Genomic DNA, 21475 nt, shown 5'->3' with positions numbered 1-21475 from the left:
ACAACTGCAAAGTCTTGTGGCACCTTAAAGACCAACCAAATTATCATGGCATAAGCTTTCATGGACTAAAGCTCAATTTAATAGATGCATTATGTGAAATCTTAGTTGGCAGATATAAAAAGGAGAAAATTGTAAGGTGGGAGTTGAATGGCAATGAGATGCAAAAATTACCATTGGTGATAATTGGATCTTAAATATATGCTAAATTGGCACACCTTTAACTTTTTTGCAGTAGCAGATTACTTGCTGAGATGATGGCATCAACCCCTGTTGTGAGGCAGGGAGTCATTCACAAGGAACAGTCATAGACAGCATAGATATCAGAAACACCCACAGGAAGCTGGTCAGACATTTGGTTCATCTAGCTCAGTGTTGTCTGAACTGGTGGGCATTGGCTCTGCTGGGTCTCAGGCAGGGAGCAGTCCCAGCCTTATCTACCTGGAGAGATTGAACCTGGGATCTTCTGCATGCAGAGGAGATGCTTTGCCACACAGTTCTTTCCATCCTGGCGCTGATGAGCTAAATCAGCACATGTAGTGTGGGGGAAAATCATTTGTCTCGATTTAACCAACAAGTGATGGCACTGAACTTGATGACTTGTAATTCATCTGTTTCACACTGTTCTTCCTCTGAAGTTTCAGAATTGCCACCTTAAAGTTAGTTGCAGAGTGTCTTGAAAGGCTGACATGTTCTTGAAATGGTTTAAGGATATTGCAATTTATAGTGAGATTTCATTTCATGCATCTGACAAAGTGGGCTTGAGTCTCATGCTGTAACAAATGTACTTGTCTGATTATTTTTGCTGCATGAGGCTAACACAGATACCCTTGGGGGATACTTTATGCTAACTTACACTGAACTACATTTGCTATGGTTTTGTTTTTATATTGTGATCTTATCCTGTGAACTGCCTTGAGACCTGTGGGTATATGGTAGTATACAAATTTAATAAATAAAATAAAAATAATAAAATTTGGAACTTTATTGCCCATTTCCCCAGTCTGGAGAAATTCTTTTAGTGTCTTTCTTTCTTTCTTTCTTTCTTTCTTTCTTTCTTTCTTTCTTTCTTTCATCTTCCCCCTTTTTATGACCCTGTTTGTTATGATCAACAAATATGGTCACCTCACTATTCACAACTTCAATTCACTTATGAACAAGTTAAATTGCTTGGGTCCCCTTCCAATACAGATCTTTAGGGCACTTCATCTCTTACACCCTCCCATTATGCATTTTCTCTTGTGATACGAAATGTGTAGTACAAGCGCTACCAAAAGACAATAAGTAAAAACATGTGGGGAAGAATGTTGGGTTGTCAGGGTTCCAAAGGATGTTTAGACTAGCAAATGTGATGTAGCAACCAGGAACTGAAGTATGAAAATGGGACATCACACATGCATGTGCACACATGTTTTAAAACTGACCTCGTCTGCTAAGTAGAGAGGCTTTTGCTAATTATAAAACAATTGGTTCCCTCGCTCTCTTTTCTGGCCACTGAACCAAACGTGCATGGGGGAGGGGGCGTATTGTGGCAAGCAGGAACATATCTGTCCTTTCAGAATACATTTTGCATATTTACAGATGTACTAATTTATGCAATAGGGAGTCAGTTAAGAGCTGGACTTTTAACTAATTGGGAAGCTGGAGCCATATTGGTTTGTTTGCTTCCACCAGCACAGACACATTTCCAGAAGCTAACAGTAGCATTCAAACTGTGACTTCATTTCAGGATGGAGTCATCAGGAGTGTGGCAGGTAATGCAAACAGAGGAAGCCCTCTCTCCTTTGATTTGATTATTTTTGATTATTTAATTTCTATGTTGCTTAATGTATGGCCACTGAAAATTAGGAGTGCAGGACTCTCCTACATTTCTCTTCCCACTTGAATGCACTCTGAATTATCTCCCCAGCCTGACAACCCTCTCCCAGTATCCCTGTGGCTTCCCTTTTTATGTGGCTAACCATTCTGCAGCTTAGAGAGCAGAACAAGCCTATTCCCACCCACCTGCCTGGTCCAGCCACCACTTGGTTCCTCTCCTTCTGGATTCTCATTAGCAACCTGCCATTCTGAGGTTTAGCAGCAGGGAAGGGTGAGATTGTGAGGCTTTTCCCACTCTCCTGCCTAGATTGACTTGCCCCTACCCCCCCCCCCATCACCAACCACCAGCCAACTCTGCTGTAGATGGAGAGAGAAAGAGAGTGAGATCAAATCCTCTTTCTTTGGTTTGCTGTGATTTGTATTTTATTTTTTAATTCTTTTTTAAAAGCATTTGTTAACCGCTTATTATCTAAACAAACTTTTAAGCAGTGCAACATAAAAATTGATGTCATTAAAACAAAAACAGCTATAAAAGCAATAAAGCAGTAGCATAAAAAAAAATACAAAAACAGGATTTCAGGGAAAACAATCCAGTAAAAACAGGCTCTGAGTTTATGGACCAGGGAAAGCCTGGGCCTTTCATATTTCTTTTGTTAGGTCAGTACTGGCTGCTGACAAAAAAAGTGAGCTATAAATAAAATTAACCCATAACCAATAAATAACAAGCCACTCAGCTTTGAAAATTAAGGGATTTGGATTCCTTCATACTATTAAAGCTGAGACCCTAGGTACACCCGCCCCCTCCCCAATCCTAAACCAGGGCTACAATCCAGGACAACCAGAAGAGATTACACTGGTTTACTCAGGAGATAATTAAGAATGAAATTCTATACCTACTTCCTTGGGAGTACTTTCTGCTGGATTCAGTTTGGTTTACTTTTGAGTTGACAGGTATCGGCTTGTGCTGTAATTTTACTAATTCCTATAGTCCTCAGGAATTCTATCATGTAATCATACATAATAGAATTCAGAAAAACTAATCCAGAGCTAGGCATGAGATCCTTCAAATGTGCCCCAAATTGCCAGCACCAGTTAGAATTTCCACTTCTCCCATACATTTTTGGAGAAACTGGTCAAGTGGGAGGAAAATAATGGCCCTGGTGACTCTCTTCCAGGAAGCACCCGGAATGTATATTTCAGTTGCCCGGAAGAGCGTGCTTCCTGCGCGGCGTGGCTGAAGCATGGCAGCAGGATAGAGTCTGCTCGCTGTTTTCCTCTATGTTCACCTGGCTTCGTCCAGGGTCCAATAAGGCTGGTTAAGCGAGACATGTATTAAAATAAAACAGACCATTTGCAGACCACTCTACTGATCTAGTTAAAAAACAAAACAAAAAACAAGTGGCCATTATGTTAGATTCGTTCTCGAGTCAGAGATGTTTTAAAAGATGGAAAAGAGGGGCCATTGGGGTAAGGGATCCGCCCTGGGAGTTGAATATCCCCGGCCAACACCCTTAAGCGGAGAATCCCGTCGTGATATCGAGCATAGTGTCTCCCTACCCTATTAGCCTGGGGAAGGGGCTCCCCCGCGCCCCCCTAAGCGCTCGGTATTGGCAGGCGGTCGGCTTGAGAGGACCAATGAGATATCGGCTCGGAGACCCCCCCTTTCTCCCCCTCTTCAAGGTGGCACCCCGCCGTCCTCGCCTCCTTCCCCTCGCCGGTTCGGAGAGGTGGCGCTGGGGCCGTGGGAGCGCACGGGGCGCGCTGCCTGGCTGGCCCAGCGCTAGGCGGAGCCTGCCTGGCTGCCTTTGGCCGGATCTCGCCCCCCCCCCGTCCCCTGCAGCAACAGCAGCCGCCGCGGCGGGCGGCCACCGCCTTTCCCTCGCCTTCGCCCTGCCCGGGGGAGAAGAAGGGGGCGCCAGCGGGCGCCGTCGGTCCACCCGCCTGGGGCGCGCTGGAGTCTGGCGACAGCGGCCCCGCTACCTTTTTGGCGCGGGGATGCGGACGAGCCGCTGAGTGAGCGAGCCGGGCGGGGGGAGTCGGCTGGCTGGCACCCACCCGAGGCGAAGCTGGGCTGGGCTGGGCTCCTGCACGATGCGCTTCCTCGCAGACCTGCTCTTGCTGTCGATCGCTGTCTCCAGGACGGCTCAGGTAAAAGTCCGTCGTGGCGCCCAAGGGTGCGCGTGTGGGTGCGCGCTCTGCTCTCGCGCCTCGGTGCAGGGCGCAAACGGAGCCTGCTGCTCTGGCCAGAAGGGGTTGGTGGAGGGAGGGACGCGAGTTGAGGCAGCAGAGTTGGCGCCTTCTCTCCCAGCGAGGGTCAGGGTGGTGATGCTGAAGTCACCCCCTGCTCCTTAGTCGGAAAGAGTGCCAAACACGGGTCAAGGGGCGGAGTCTTGCTCGTGTGTGTGTGTGTGTGTGTGTGTGTGATTTGACCGGATCTTCGCAGAAAAAAATCCCACACCCAGTTAATTTATTCGCATTTTAAGCCCCAAGACTAGTGCGCAACGCTGTCCATTTTAGTTTTCCCCGCCGCCTCCGTCCTGAGTCCACACCCACCTTTCCATCTCTCCATGCTATGAGACACTTTCCTGCTTCTGTCCTCTTGCCATCCATGCTGTGAGTTTGTCTATGTATATTTATTTTCTTTTCGATCTGGCTCTCAAAGTTCTGCTCTAGGGTCAGTGTGGTTTTATTCTAAAAGCGACCCTCTTATTTCTTGAAACACACCATTATATGCAAACCAGTCTATCGGATTTCCTCCTCTTCTCCCCCCTCCCAACATCAATTTGTACTTAGGATAATAATTTGATGTTGATTTAGGTGGCCTTGAAGTCTTTACTGGTCTCCAACACATTAACGCCAACAACATGGACAAGTTTCTTCCCAAGTCTTGCCCCAAAAGGGGGAGATACTCCTGAAAGTGGTTGGAATCAGGATGCTGAGAGTGAGTTACTTGGAAGGACACATGTTGAAGATTTCGCAGCTGTGGTTCCACACACTGATTCACAATGGCTGAGAAAGTTGATTTGTTTCTGTCAACGTTTGTGTAAGTTGGTTCTTTGAATGGGACAGTCCTGCTGTGATGAACATATGTGTGCTCCCAGGGGATGCCAGTCCATTAGGGTGGATGAAGCACTTCCTATCTACTTACAACCAGGCAAGGCATGGCTCTAATTATAACCTTCTTCCTCCTTAGATAGGTAGCCGTGTTGGTCTGCCATAGTCAAAATAAAAAAATTCCTTCCAATAGCACCTTAAAGACCAACTAAGTTAGTTCTTGGTATGAGCTTTCGTGTGCATGCACACTTCTTCAGATCTGAAGAAGTGTGCATGCACACGAAAGCTCATACCAAGAACTAACTTAGTTGGTCTTTAAGGTGCTATTGGAAGGAATTTTTTTATTCCTCCTTAGAGAAGGAGGAAGATGGGGACAAAAGAAGAATCAGTTGGCTCTGCCTATCATTGGCTCTGGCTGAGCCCACTTTTGGTTTCTCTGCCTTCTGCCCCACCAGTCTCAATGGGCACCAGCCACCATGAAGGATGCAGCTACATCAGTGAACCAGGGCATCCTGGCATTCTTTAGAAATGAATTGTGATGGGTTCCTCAATTTGAGAATCAGGAATTGCCTGCAACATTAGGCTGCTGAAGGGAAGGAAGCAGAGGGAGAAACCAGAAATTGATTTTTTATGGGGAAAGGCCAGTGGGGTGCAGTCAGTGGACTAGGCTAGTCCCGTAAATGTTCCCAGTAAATTAGACGCTTCTGCCTGGCTTAGGGAGGGAGGCTCAATACTCTGATGGGGCCAAAGAGCACACCCACCATCTTCCCAAACCCTGCCCAGCTTTAGTGCCTCCTTCCCAAAGCCTGGGAAGCTTCTATCCAGCTCAGGGAGGGAGGCACGATTCTCGCACATGTGATGTCAGGACGCTGCAATGTGACATCAGGACAATGTGATGTCTCGCATGTGATGTCAGACCCGCCACCCTCGTAAGCGGGCGCTTCTGGCCCTAACTAATTTCCCCTATGGGAAATTTCACTGCACGCCACTGGAAAAGACTATGAGCCCTGTTATGACACTGAAAATCCATTCCTGCTCTGAGCATGTGTTCAGAGGTGGTGATGTGATCCTAAAGTCTATGGGTGGAATTCAGTGTAGGGCTAAATGTGGTATGTGTGCACAGAACAAGGTCCGTTCATGCAGTGGGGCTCCTCGCCCCTGCATGTCCACTAAACCTGTGCTACAGCTTCCTGCAACTCTCCAGAGCAGATGTAAGAAGTGTGGGAGGCACACTGGGGGAGGTGGAAAGTCCTGTTGCAAGAGTGAACCTTGTTCTATGTATGTCATTGGATAGCTGAATTCCACCCTATATGTAGATCTGATCCCTCCTGATCAGTAGTCCTGTTGATGGGGTTCTAGTAAAAAAAAACCACCAAGAAAGTCAATCCTGCATGCCTAAAGTCTGCCCACCCTTCTTCAAGGCCATGCTTTCAGTTCATGTGGCCAACAGGGAGGGCCCAAAAAGCCTGTCCAGTGACACCAATGAACTGGATGTACTTCAAAACATACTGCCCCCTTTTGCAATAGGCCGGGGTTCTCAAGGGCTTTTAGTCAGGTGTGCTTGAGTTTCCTTGGCAAATATGGTGATTGAGCAAAACAAGCACTGCTCCAGAAAAAATGTTATCATATTGCTCATGCTCCCACAACAGGGTCCCACACAAAGTGCTAGAAGGCTGGCATTCACACTCATTTTAAGCGTGACTGATCTAAAGTACCGGTAGATGTTGACAGGCATGTCGAACCAGTCACTTGTGATCTACAGGTCGATCATGGGGTGCTCCTGGTTGATCGCTGTGTCCTGACCAATCACCTGTGTCCTGACTGATCACCCCCCCAAAAAAGCAAAAGAAAAATCCCCCCCAAAAAAGCTCACCATGCAGCCCTAGATATAAGAAGGCTGTTTGTGGGTCTTCCATTAGCTCTACACATGCTCAGAAGCATTCCAAGACTTCTTCATAGTCCAAAGTGGAGCAGAGCTATTAGAAATTGATTTTGAGGCTAACCCTGGCTCAAATGGGGAAAAAGATTAAACAAACCTAGAGCGTTGTTGAGTATGGCTATGAATACATGATCAGCATGAGATCTACAAGATGCTTTAAGCGTGACTAGACAAAGACTTGGAAAAGGGTTCATCAGGGAATCTATTTTCTATTGCTTCATTCACTAAAACCAGTCCATCTCTAGCTCCAAATCTGAAAGGTGGGATCAAATAGCTGGTCAACTACTTTTATGAGTCCTGGTTTGCCCTTCTGTGTCCTTTACTTCAGGGATAGAGAACCTGGGGCCCTCCAAATGTTGTTGGACTACAAATCACATCATCCTTGACCACTTGCCATGTTGGCTGGAGATGATGGGAGTTGGGATCCAGGAACATCCAGAGGACCACAGGTTCTTCATCCCTGCATTATTTCATTGCAGTCTCTTGGTGTTAAATAGGGACCTGGTTAGCACTGACTTTATAAGCAGAGACAATATATTACTTAGTAAGACCATATGTACATAGTGATACAAATAGAAGACTGCTATCAAAATACTCATAAAATAAATGTAAACAGAAGCCATATGTTCCACTGAGCAGATGCCAAAGAGCTGAGCACATTGGCTCTACCCATTGACTCACTTCCATATGAAATGAGATGTAGTCAAATGGCTCTTTAACCCCTTCTCACCCACCATTGAAACTCTACCTCTAAGCATCCTAGCAACCTATATCAATTTCTCTGTTTCTTGTTCATGGGAGTGAGCAGCTGTGGTACAAAAGGAAATGACTTTGGCAGAGCCCTTTCTGCTGTTAACCCTGGGTGAGAGGAGGTGAAGGAGTCCATTGTCTTTGTGCCAACTTAAGCCATGGAACCTTTAGCCCCTTAGATGCCAGTGGGCTGTGGCTCCTATCAGTCCCAGCCAACATGACCAATGGTCAGGAATGGTGGCAGTTGTCCAGCAGCCTGTGGAGGACCACAGCTTCCTCATCCCTGATAAGAGAAAATGGCATCCTTGATAAGAGAAAGAGCATAATTGTCCTATCCACCTTCTTCAGGGAGGAGGGCTGTGTTGGCAGACTTTTTTAAAACACACACACACAGAGAGAGAGAGAGAGAGAGAGAGAGTGTAAGTAATGAGTTCTAGAAACTTGCTCTTAAAATAAACTTGTTCTTATAGCAGGAATGTGTTGTGTGGGTGGATGAGTGAGTGAGAGAGAAGTGAACCATATTATAGCAGACATGAGGATCAAGAGAACACTGCCATTTAAAACACCAACAGGAATGCAAGTTGAATATTGGGTTTTTCTCACTTTTGAATTCTGATCTCAAAATTCTGGTGGCCATTGCAAAATCTACAAACTTAAGTGGTTATGTTTATGAGCAATGAAACCTTGCAAAATTTCAATGTTTTCATTTCCTAAAGCAAACACACCATTGAGTTATTTTTAACCCTTTGGTTTCATTCTTATGCTAACTGCTGAAAGAAAGCCAATGCATCACAATTTTAGAATCTGTGGTGTAGTGTGACTTTGTGAGCCAAATTCCATGCAGAAAAGTTTTAGGGGCTCAATTATGCCATGAACAGTATTGGGGCGTAGCTAGCTGTTCCAGCACCCGGAGTGACAGGAGCGGGGCAAGCCACCCACAGAGTCCACCAGGTGGGCATCAGCCTCATGTTGCCGTTTGGGGCAGCGTGGGGCCCCGAGCCACCGTGTCACTCCCAGGAGAGACACGTGGCTCGGGAGCGCTACAGGTCAGGCCCCATGGTATTTGATGCCCCCCCATAGTGTGCCATTTTGTCACTCCTTCAGGGATTACACCCAGGGCGGACCGCACCCCCCTCCCTATGCCCCTGGACAGTATTGAAAGTACAGTGTGGCAGACTAAATTCATTTTAAAATTGACAGGATTTGAATAGGTGGGTGAATTTGTGTGTGTGTGTGTATATCTTGTTTTGAAATTGAAAATAGAATTGAAACCAAAATTCTACCCATGTGTGCTACATGTACAAAGTAGCAAAGTCAAATTTGTGGGCAACATCCCTGTTCCCTGCCCACTGATAAACAGATTCCTAGTTGCAATGTACTCCAGTGTATTAACAAATTTCTCATCTCTTGCTTTTCTCCCAACATTACAAAATTAGGCAAAAACTACAGTGTTTAAACCTCCATACCAGTGCTCCCCTAAAAAAACAGCAGTAGCTGAATTAAGCCATGATTAAAATGTGGTCATAGACTATCACCTGGCCCCTCTTCACTCTGTAATGAATTTCTGATGTAAACTGCAGGCATGGTAAGGGATTTAACAGAACAGCAAATATCAAGAGCGAATACAATTAAAAGCTTGATAGTTTGTGCAGCATGTATATTAGGGGTTGCCAACCTTTTTAGTCTTGTGGTCACATTTGGATTTTTGAACAAGTGCCATGGGACCCTCAGGTCACTTCTCTGCCCGCCACCCACCACTAAGAGAACGAGAGGGGAAATGCACACATGCACACATTCATTTCCCAAGGCATCTGGATAAAAGTCATCTGGTTGAAAGAGGAGGCGGGAAGGAGCACCACTCTTTCAACTGCCTCCTTTGGCTATACACACTTTTCAAGGGAGAGTAACTTAACCACTTGCACCACCTCAAGATCAAGGGGGCAGGAAGCTTGAATGGGGAGGGGTGAACTCAGAGGCACCGGGGAAATTCTAAAGGGCACCATTGCACCTATGGGTGCCGTATAGGTGGCCCTGATGCAATACCACTTAAATAATAGAATCATAGAACTGTAGAGCTGGAAGGGATCCACAACGTGGGTCTCCATGGAGGGCAAAACTGCCGGCTGAGGTGCTGACAAGCAGCAGCACTAGGATCTCTGAGGTAGCTTCAGGCCAGCCATCATTTTAGTTCACTGTAATGTCCCTGAGGAATAATTGCTCCAGGACATCACGGGAAATTAAAATGCTGGTCTCCAATGAGCAATACTCTGCTGGGTGTATTGTGGGTAATTTAAAATGGGCTCACAGGCCCAGGTGCCGGGGCTGAGCACTATGCTGGGGCCCCGGCAGTTGCCAATGTGAGTAGTCCTGGTGCAGCGGAAGGGTGGGAATCAACTGGCCGCTGCTGGGAATGCTTCCAGGAAAAGAGAGGAAGGTGCAAAAGAAAGCGGTGACTGGCTGCACATGCCAGTTACAATCTGTGGACCTCTGAGGGAGTCCATTCGTATCCAGGCCCTGGGCTCTTAAGATTTGACTGAAAACCATTGGGGGGAGCCTTGTCTTTTAATCCTACACAGGTATAAGTGGGATGCAGTTAGTCAGTGGCTAGTATTTTTATGAAACACTTCATGTGCTTAGAGGCACTCTTATGCCTTTTGGTTTTGAACCCTAGCCTGCTAAGCCTCACACCCTCCAACCAGCCCAGCGTGCTTTGGTTTCTCAGAAGAATGAACCCTACTCTATTCAGTGCAGCTGCAAACAGCAGGTGTCAGATAGATTTTGCCCAAGGTAAAAGAGCCTGCAGTGTTTAGAAAGGTCAGACATATGCATGTGTTCCTAACTTTTACTTAAAGAGGTTTTGTTTTTAATAATGGAGGCCAGTTGTGTTGATGGTGTGAAGTGGAGGGAGTTAAGCCCCATCTCTTTTCTGTCTGATTGGCTGTATTTTGGATGGTGGAGAAAATGTGGGGGTCTTCTGTAGACTTAGCACTGGGATTGGGATTGGTGGTAGGATTGTTGGTGTGTTATTTATATTTAGATTTATAGCTTGCCAAATGAGGTTCTGTAGTGCCCACAGCTGGGGTAAAATGCATATTATCTTATTTCATTGTCAAGTTGCATGGTGTTGAGGCCTCTGAAGAATCAAGGTCCAGCTGTCATGGCAAAAGAGGCAGGCTGCTACACTGCAAAATATTGTCAGGCAGGAGTGAGTAAGCAACCAGTGACCCTTTTAGATGTTGTCAGATGACAAGCACCATCACCTCTGGCTATTGGCCATGTTGGCTGAGGCTGATGAGAGTTGGAGTCCAACAACATCCACAGCTCTCCCAGCTCTGTGGATGGGTTAACTAAGAGGTCCAGTGTTAAACCACAGTGTGGAAGGAAAGAAGAAGAAGTGAAGTAAAGCAATACATGACAAAATGAGGATACGTGACCAGGTATAGGAGGACAACTGGAGAGCTAACCTTAGTGGTGGGGATCTGAAGGCAGAAAGAGAAGATGGAGTGTGTTTTGTTCATAGTCACCAGAGTCTTGGCTGAAGAGAACCTCGCCTTGTTTCCAAGGCTTCTGGTTTGAGCTCAGTGAAATTTAATTCTTGAGCTTGGTTCACACTGGCATGAACATCTCTTGATTTCCTTACACTTGACTGTTGGCTGCTGACATGAACTAAGGAGGGTTGTGCTTGTGTGGCATGAAAGATGGTTTCATCCAGGTTTTAGAGAAAGATAGAAACACCCTCACCTCCCGTGCTGATTTTGCCTTTTCCCCTGAAAGCCTGGTGCAAAATGAAAGATGAGCCCAGAAGTGAGCTGAGAGAGTGGGAGCAAAGTTTCATATATATATGTTCTTATCTAGGAAGAGCAAACAGCCCTTTGCGGTGATTTCTGCCCCCCAAGGAGAAACGTTCACTCCTCACAGAGCTACAGTTTCTAGAGTAGTTTACCAGTCAATCCTGCTTCCCAGGAAACTCTTGAAATTGTAGCTATGTGAGGGGAACAGGGGTCTCTGTGAAGACCCTCCAGTCCTCAGCAGGAGCAGCCTGCAGTGAGATGGGAATTTGCACCCGCCCCGAGCCTTGCTTCTGGGGTTGCCTGGCAGCAGTGGCTTCTGGCAAGATCTTGGGGAGCTCTCACAAGGTCTTGAGCAAGCTCTGAGCTAGCTCGCAAGAGCTCCGCAAGATCTCACCCAAAGCTGTGGGGTCCCAGCGGCAGGAGCAGCATGCTGCAAAATACACATGTGTGTTAATCTCATGTGAAAACTACAGAGGTTCCCCCCCTATAATAAACTTCTTTCCTAATCAAAACATTTCCATTAGGAAAATAATAATAATAATAATAATAATAATAATAATAATAATAATAATAATAAAATTTATACCCCGCCCATCTGGCTGGGTTTCCCCAGCCACTCTGGGTGGCTTCCAACAAAATATTAAAATACAGTAGTTTGTTAAACATTAAAAGCTTCCCTAAAGAAGTTTTAAAGAAGCTTTTAATTCTTAACAGAAAATCTGATGTCTGATGTACTTGTTGGTAATATAGAAGCACAATCCTAATGTGACTAAATACATTCATGTGACCTGTCTCTAATGACCTTAGAAAAGTGATTCATTGTAGGGCCTGTACCTTTCGTAATTCATAAGGTTGTTTTTTTGAAGTGGCTGCTTTGTGCTGTGCTTGGTTGAGATCATCTCCCTTTCTGCACAAGGGATTAGGAAGCAAAGGTCACTCTTCTGATCACTGAGAATGGTGATACAAAGTCAACTAACTGAACCCAAAGTCTGCCTCAAGGAAACACAACTTTTGCATTCAGATTTCTAACCTATCATGTTACAAAGACTGAGGATGAGAAAACACAGAGAGAAAATTAGCATTTTCAAAATGAACATTAAAATCCTGCTTTTGCATTTTGTTTTATTCCAACAGCCAAAATCCAGCCAAAATAATAAATAGGTATTGTAAGTGAATGGGTCTGGGATAACATGGCTCAATTCACACTGTATATAGTTCACTGAAAGCAACATTGCTTTGGTCCCTGTGTTTCAGCTCTAATTAGCACATCAAATACTTTTGAGACAATAGTGGGTTAAATAGCAAAACGCTATAGAGACTGATAGAGTGACTCACAATGCCAGAGTCTCTATTCAATCCATTCAATCCATTGTGTTTTCTTCTTCTTCTTGAGAGAAATCATTAGAGTTCTGAATTGTATTTCCCAAGCCTGGTTTTTGTTTTTTGGAAAGGCATTGTACAGGTTTCCTCTGATTAAAATAATGGCCAGGAGATGAGGTTTGGAGTGGGGCTTTGGGAGAAGATTTCATCTTTTTGTATGTTGCAGGGTGGGGTGAAGTTGTTTGGCTATTCTTAAATCGTTCCCATGAATTCACGTAAAGAAGCTGTTTGGGCACAGGCGAAGCGTCAGGATCTTCCAGGTGTACCACCTATGCTGCTTTCAATGTGTATCCTTCAGTGTGTAAATAAAAAGGAAGAGACTGTATCAGGTGTGTGCATGCTGATGCATGCATTACATAGGTACAATCACCAAATGTGTGTGATTGGCCGCAGCTCAGTATTGAGCATGCATCTGGTAGTAAAAACCAGGCTCATCTCTGATGTGCGAAATAGCCACAAGCATTTGTAGTAGAGATGGAGAGCTCTCTCAAAAGCACCACCGATTAAATCAGAAAGATAATCCCCACCCCCTGCTGTTCAGAAGACTGGGGGGAAAAACCACTTCAGCTCTCAGTCTCCATTGAATGGGGACAGATTTAAGAGGCTACAGTAGCAAAACACATGGGGAGGGTGGAAATCTCATCATATCCATCCCTTAGTTTTGGGTTCCCTCTTGCTGCTGCAGCCTGTTACTTTCTCCTCTATATGTAATGCAGTCCAGTGATCTCTTACTAAGTTAACCTTGTAGGTGATGAGCTCCCCACCCCCAGAACACCCCATTTTCTCCCATGCAAGCAAGAGGAAAACTGTGGCCCTCCAGTTGTTGCTGAACTAAAGCTATTATCACCCCTGACCATTGCCTATATGGACTGAGGCTCATGGGATCCGGAGTCCAACAACTTCTGGACGGTCTCAATTCCTTTCAGCATCCTGTTCTCACAGTGACAGTGGTCAACCAGATGTTCATGTGAAGCTCTCAAGCAGGACTTGAGCACAACAGCACTCTCCCCACCTGTGATTCCCAGCAACTGGGATTCCAAGGCATAGCACCTCTGACAGTGAAGGTAGTAGACAGCCATTGTGGCTAGCAGCCATGGATACCCTTATCCTCCATGAATTTGTCTAATCCCCTTTTAAAGCTTTCACAGTTGGAGGCCAACACTACATTCTATAGGAGTTTTAACTGTGCAAACATAAATTTGTGGATTCAAAAGAAGTTTCTGAAGAAACTGAAATTGACCAATTCTATGAAGACTTACAAGACCTTATAGAAGTGACACCAAAGAAGGATGTTCTTCTCATTATAGGGGATTGGAATGCTAAAGTAGGGAATCAAGAGATAAAAGGAACAACTGGCAAGTTTGGCCTTGGAGATCAAAACGAAGCAGGGCAAAGGCTAATAGAGTTCTGTCAAGAGAACAAGCTGTTCATCACAAACACACTTTTCCAACAACACAAGAGACGACTCTACACATGGACATCACCAGATGGGCAACATCGAAATCAGATTGATTATATTCTCTGCAGCCAAAGATGGAGAAGCTCTATACAGTCAGCAAAAACAAGACCTGGAGCTGACCGTGGCTCAGATCATCAGCTTCTTATAGCAAAATTCAAGCTTAAACTGAAGAAAGTAGGAAAAAACAATGGGCCGGTAAGATACAATCTAAACCAAATCCCTTATGAATACACAGTGGAAGTGAGGAACAGGTTTAAGGATTTAGATTTGCTGGACAGAGTGCCTGAAGAACTATGGGTGGAGGCTCGCAACATTATACAGGAGGCAGCAACTAAAACCATCCCAATGAAAAAGAAATGCAAGAAAGCAAAGTGGCTGTCCAACGAGGCCTTACAAATAGCGGGGGAGAGAAGGCAAGCAAAATGCGAGGGAGATAGTGAAAGATACAGGAAATTGAATGCAGATTTCCAAAGAATAGCAAGGAGAGACAAGAAGGCCTTCTTAAACGAGCAATGCAAAGAAATAGAGAAAAACAACAGAATGGGAAGAACCAGAGATCTGTTCAAGAAAATCGGAAATATGAAAGGAACATTTAGTACAAGGATTACCATAATAAAGGACAAAAGTGGTAAGGACCTAACAGAAGCAGAAGACATCAAGAAGAGGTGGCAAGAATACACAGAGGAACTATACCAGAAAGATATGGATGTCTCGTACACCCCAGGTAGTGTGGTTGCTGACCTTGAGCCAGACTTCCTGGAGAGTGAAGTCAAATGGGCCTTAGAAAGCACTGCAAATAACAAGGCCAGTGGAAGTGATGGTATTCCAGCTGAACTATTTAAAATTTTAAAAGATGATGCTGTCAAGGTGCTACACTCAATATGCCAGCAAGTTTGGAAAACTCAGCAGTGGCCAGAGGATTGGAGAAGATCAGTCTACATCCCAATCCCAAAGAAAGGCAGTGCCAAAGAATGTTCCAACTACCGCACAATTGCACTCATTTCACACGCTAGCAAGGTTATGCTTAAAATTCTACAAGACAGGCTTAAGCAGTATGTGGACCGAGAACTTCCAGAAGTACAAGCTGGATTTCAAAGGGGCAGAGGAACCAGAGACCAAATTGCAAACGTGTGCTGGATTATGGAGAAAGCTAGAGAGTTCCAGAAAGACATCTACCGTATTTTTTGCACCATAACACTCACTTTTTTCCTCCTAGAAAGTAAGGGGAAATGTCTGTGCGTGTTATGGAGCGAATGCCTACGGGTGGCGGGGGCATCTGCTGCAGTCGTGAGCAGAGCATCCATGGTTCCCCTTCCTTCCCTCCTCCGTGGCTCGCTTTGAAACAGCAAAGCGGGAGAAGAGCCGCTGAGTGGGGAGGAGAGAGGGACAGAGAGCCTGCTTGCTTTAAAGGAGCAAAGCATGAGAGGAGAGGAGCCGCTTACACGGGTCACCCCAAATTCACCAGCAGATCACATAGCATGTCCATGGCTACAGCTTGCACCAAAAAAATCACGCACCCACTGTTGCCTGGGGCCGCAGTGGTGCAAAAACGTGGTTACAAAGCATGGATCCACATGGATCCTCAGGATTTTTGCATTGGGCTACCCCAAACTCACCGTCAGATCACATGTCTGTGGCCACAGCATGAACCACAAAAATCATACATCCACTCTTTTGTTTAGAATATTTTTTTTTCTTGTTTTCCTCCTCTAAAAACTACATGCGTGTTATGGTCGGGTGCGTGTTATAGAGCGAAAAATACGGTACTTCTGCTTCATTGACTATGCAAAAGCCTTTGACTGTGTCAACCACAGCAAACTATGGCAAGTTCTTAAAGAAATGGGAGTGCCTGATTACCTCATCTGTCTCCCGAGAAATCTCTATGTGGGACAAGAAGCTACAGTTAGAACTGGATATGGAAGAACTGATTGGTTCAAAATTGGGAAAGGAGTACGACAAGGCTGTATATTGTCTCCCTGCTTATTTAACTTATATGCAGAATTCATCATGCGAAAGGCTGGACTGGATGAATCCCTAGTCGGAATTAAGATCGCCGGAAGAAATATCAACAACCTCAGATATGCAGATGACACAACATTGATGGCAGAAAGTGAGGAGGAATTAAAGAACCATTTAATGAGGGTGAAAGAGGAGAGCGCAAAATATGGTCTGAAGTTCAACATCAAAAAAACGAAGATCATGGCCACTGGGCCCATCACCTCCTGGCAAATAGAAGGGGAAGAAATGAAGGCAGTGAGAGATTTTACTTTTTTGGGCTCCATGATCACTGCAGATGGTGACAGCAGTCACAAAATTAAAAAACGCCTGCTCCTTGGGAGAAAGTTGATGGCAAACCTAGACAACATCTTAAAAAGCAGAGACATCACCTTGCCAACAAAGGTCCGTATAGTAAAAGCCATGGTTTTCCCAGTAGTGATGTATGGAAGTGAGAGCTGGACCATAAAGAAGGCTGATCGCCGAAGAATTGATGCTTTTGAATTATGGTGCTGGAGGAGACTCTTGAGAGTTCCATGGACTGCAAGAAGATCAAACCTATCCATTCTTAAGGAAATCAGCCCTGAGTGCTCACTGGAAGGACAGATCGTGAAGTTGAGGCTCCAAAACTTTGGCCACCTCATGAGAAGACTCCCTGGAAAAGACCCTGATGTTGGGAAAGATGGAGGGCACAAGGAGAAGGGGACGACAGAGGATGAGATGGTTGGATAGTGTCTTTGAAGCTACCAGCATGAGTTTGATCAAACTGCGGGAGGCAGTGGAGGACAGAAGTGCGTGGTGTGCTCTGGTCCATGGGGGCCACGAAGAGTCGGACACGACTAAACAACAAATGTGGATTCCTGTTGAGCATTCTTTCAGTGGTGAGCCTCCTGTCTTGTTGTTGTGTAATGGAACCTTGCCACTTAAAATTGGCCATCTCTGAGTAAGAGCAGACGCCAATGATCAATTGAGCAAAGCTTTAGTTGATGGATTGGGATCAGTTAATAACCGTTAAGCCCATAAAAATATGCAGGTTTGCTGCATGTGCTACAGGCTGTGGGTATATCCATGTTGGTTTGTTATCTTCTGTGATGCATCCCTTACTTAACCTGGCTGTCCAGCAAGGAAAAGACTTTGAAGTCCCCCCGCCCCCTTCCATAACTTGGTTTTAACTGTGCTTCTGTTCTTGGAAGCCAATTGAAGGTGGGTGGTACACTTAGTTTCTTTTATTCAGTTTGCCCGGCGGTTTTTTATTAGACAGCTTGGCTTCTTGAATATTCACTGGGGGCTGCAAGTCCTTTCTTCACATTGGCTTTGCCTACTGAATATTCAGGAGGCTGCCAAGAGCTTTGCTGCTCTTGCTGTGGCTGTTTGGAAGCAGTCCATGAGATTTTGGCAAAGGGTTCTTCCTCCTGCCCTTGGATAAGAGAGGCTACTGAAGGAGAGGCTTCTGCTTCTGCCTTGGGCTTCCATTTGCTCAGCAGTTTGAATGATGAAATTTAGGAAAGAAGAAATGCTTGGGGCAAGAGAGGGTTTTGTTCCCTTCACTAGCATAGTGACTTCCAGATGTTTTGGACTACAGATCCCATGAGCAATAGCCAGCCCAGCTGAATGTAGCAGGGACTAAGGGGAGAACATATGGAGAGCACCATCTTGCTAAAGGATGCATTATTCTCTGGGGTGGCCTGCATATTCCACAGGTAGGTCATGCACTAGGTTCACACCAACTTCATCACACCACAAGTGCACACAGCACATGGTGAAACTCTGAAATTGGCTCCCACTAGAAGTAGTGGCTTTAGAAGATGATTAGACAAATTACTGTAATGGAGGAAAAGAAGGCTGTCAATGGCTGCCAGTCACAATGGCTGTGTTCTACCTCTGTTGCCAGGAGGCAGCCTGCCTCTGAATCCCAGTTGCTGGTCAGGCTGGATTATTATAATTATTTATTTGGTTTTCCTTCTGGCCTTTTTAAGCTTACTGAAGTTACACAAGGAAAACAAAATGACCAAGATACAAGGGACAGAAAGAACAGACTCACATACACATAACAGACAACACACATAACAGACACCATGTAACATGTAAACATAGATATTTCCATCCCGAATTGGTTATCATAAGGAGTTGGCTCGCTTCTTGTTTGTTTCATTAAGTGAAGTTAGTAGGAGATCCTACATGAAGGGGTTTTAGGAGCATCCTTGCCTCTTCAGACACCACCAGTTAATCAAACTGGCAGGGCTCACAACGCTTAGTTGCCTGGGTACACTTTTATATATGCGTTGCTTTTTAATTTCTTCTTTTTTTTAAGAGAACTAAAGGGAAAGGACCCCTGGCTCCCTGCCTTCAAAGAATCTACCCTGAGTGCAGCTGAGGGGACACATGCTCCTCCCTTGCTTTTCAGGGCCCGCTTTGGGCAGCTGCCCAGGATAAGGAAAACATAAAGGAAAACCAAATTACAAGGATTCTGAAAACTGAACACAAGTCCCAACCACTCATCTGACACTTTTTCATGGACTGACCTTTCACAGGGTTGGCCCCGAGTCCTGAGCTATCTAGTTTCCTCCCCAGACCTTCAGCCCTCACCCTTATTCCATATGCCATGGGTGCTTCCTTTCCACTCTGCCGTGTCCCCCTAGCTCCTGCCATGCTATCCCTCCTGGCAACCTCCTACCTATCATTACAAACTTGAGAAAAGGGACCCTACTGGACATTCATGAAGCGTGGTGCCAGCTCAGGCGCTCCCTGGATAGAAATCTCACATCAGAACACCCCCCTTGCCTTCAGAAGCGAGTTCACGCACGACACGCGTGTTACATGACTCGACTGGTGTGGCTGGGGTGAGGACAGAACAGAACTTCCAGCCCCTTGCTTTCAAAGAGATGGCACAGCGTGCATAGAGGTGGGTTTTGAAGCCGGTCCTCTGCGTCTTAATGCGGGCTCTCTTTGGGGTGGTTGGCTGGAGATTAAGAGAAGGTATAGAGCTCAGAACTCCCCTGTTGAGTTGAGTGGTGGTCCACAGGCTCTCTCACCGAGAGAATGTCAAGAAAGAACAATAGGCAAGAGGGCAGAGAATTCGGTTGCCAGGAAATTTCCACCCCACTCCCACCAGTGCACTGGATTTTAACCTATACTCACATGTCTTCCTAGCAATCCCAGGATCAATGAAACAAGCCGGCTGGATATTGCATTTGCTCTCTGGCTGGGTCCTTTGAGGCCAGCTAGTTACCACCTATGCAGTATGGCCTGGGCTAAATTTGCCTGGTGCGCGCTGGAAAATCCAAAATTTCCTGCCAAACTACAGAGGAGAACCACTAGCCCCACATGGGGTACCATCTGTTAAGGAAAATTCCGGGTTGAGAGACTACTCAACAGCCCAGCTTGTCGGAGTACAAGTCCCCCATGGGTCCATGCAGTCAGTAAAAGAAGGAAATTTCAGCCAAGCAATTTGGAGCAAAACAGCAGTCAGTAGACTTTGATCCTTTATTCAACAGCAGCGAGTGAACCCAGAGCATGGGGTTGACTTTTAAAACATTCCCACCATATCCCAGAATACAGTTCACACAGCATCATCAATATATCATTGCTACATCACTAACATGTCACAAAAGGGGACGGTTGCACAAGATTAGCATAGACAGATATGTCAGGGCAACACCCAAGTACAGTGGTACCTCGGGTTACAGATGCTTCAGGTTACAGACTCTGCTAACCCAGAAATAATACCTCAGGTTAAGAACTTTGCTTCAGGATGAGAACAGAAATCGCGTGGTGGGGCAGCAGCGGAAGGCCCCATTAGCTAAAGTGGTACCTCAGGTTAAGAACAGTTTCAGGTTAAGAACGGACCTCCAGAATGAATTCAGTTCTTAACCCAAGGTACCACTGTATAAGATTAGCATAGGCAAACATGTATTTAGTACCCACCACCCAAAAGTACAATAGAACTTCCTTTGCATGTCTGGAGCCTGAGACAAGTCTGGTGATGAGTTTTGGCTTCCCTTGGAGAACAATGAGCCCAACAATTGTCACCTCTGGGCACTTCCTGGGGTAGGAAGTGTGCACACATGTCTTCAAGCTTGGGGAGGTGGCAGGGGAAAGAGTCCTTTTTCCAAGGGCAAAAATGGAATGGAGGAATTTGGCAAAGGGGTTTATTTTATATGATTCATAAAGCTAGGTATCTTCCCTGAGCTGTCAAGTCGAAAGGATACATTCAGGCATAATATTTGTAGCATTTAACAACTTTAAAGATGTGCCCCCCCCATAATTTCTGTAACAATTGTAATGGAGGAAAAGGCTATCAATGGCTGCCAGTCACAATGGCTGTGCTCCCCTCTGCTGCCAGGAGGCAGCCTGCCTCTGAATCCCAGTTGCTGGTCATTCCGAATGGGGAGAGGGCTGTTGTACTCATGTCCTGCATGTAGGCATCAAGGTGCTGGGCTAGGTGGCCCATTGGCCTGAATATTTTGTGAGAAAATACATTCAACAATATGTGTTAAAATATTAAATTTGGGCTAGTACAGATAATATTATGTGATATCTAGAGGATGGGCAAGATGGTATTGCAAAGGTCCATTGAACCTTATTCTGGGTTTTTCTTATGGCTAAACTGTGAATTGGAGGGTGCTTGTCTCTCATAAGCATGAGTGGGTGTGATGGATTGGAAGATAGCATCCTAACATCATTTAAAGTTGTGTAAGCACCAAGAATGCTTTCTGAGCAATCTGATTTGGAAAACTGAATATCCTTGGGGTAAGAAGTACTCACGAGGATGCAGGTGGTGACCTTTCCCCCTATGGTTTTACTGATGTTCTGGGATATGGGGAGGGAGAAGTGAAAGGAGATCCTTTCATTTGTGGGAATTAGCTGGTGTCCCCCTGTTTGCCCACTAACTAGGTATTCCTAGAGGCCTACATCCTCCCAATAATTCTTCCTTCCTTTGTGGTATGCATATACCGTAACTAACTTTTGACCTTCCTATTTTGCTTCTTCTGTTAGTTCCAGATCAATGTCCTATGCTTCCTTTCATCTCCCCAACACATCTCCCCTGTTTTCCATTTCCTTAGTGGCCCAGTCATCCCTGGAAAACCTGCTTCCAGGTTTCTTCCACTGAAACTAGAGGGATCCACAATGAACATTCTCTCTCAGCTGTTGTAGGTCTTGCAATGTCAACCGGGCGCCAGTGGCTCTTGAAGGGTGTGTATCTGCTTTGGGACTGGGCATGTCAGAGGCATAGGAGCACTTCCACAGCTCTTTCTATGCATCATGACAGCCCAAGACAAGCCAACTCAAGTT

General features: G+C 45.5%; 1 protein-coding gene across 1 annotated transcript in view; it reads left to right on the top strand.

The window, feature by feature from the left end:
- Positions 1 to 3646: 3646 nt before the first annotated feature.
- Positions 3647 to 21475, top strand: part of OLFM2 (olfactomedin 2) — a 206229-nt gene continuing 188400 nt past the window's right edge. Inside the window, exon 1 of the mRNA XM_083486703.1 lies at positions 3647 to 3963. Coding sequence (XP_083342829.1) covers positions 3907 to 3963 — 57 coding nt within the window. The 5' untranslated portion in view covers positions 3647 to 3906. The remainder of the gene's footprint in view (positions 3964 to 21475) is intronic.

This window comes from Podarcis liolepis, assembly GCF_965112155.1.
Source record: "Podarcis liolepis genome assembly, chromosome: 2".
Lineage (NCBI taxonomy): Eukaryota > Metazoa > Chordata > Lepidosauria > Squamata > Lacertidae > Podarcis > Podarcis liolepis.
Note: the sequence above shows the minus strand (reverse complement) of the source record. Positions and strands in the feature narration are given on the sequence as shown.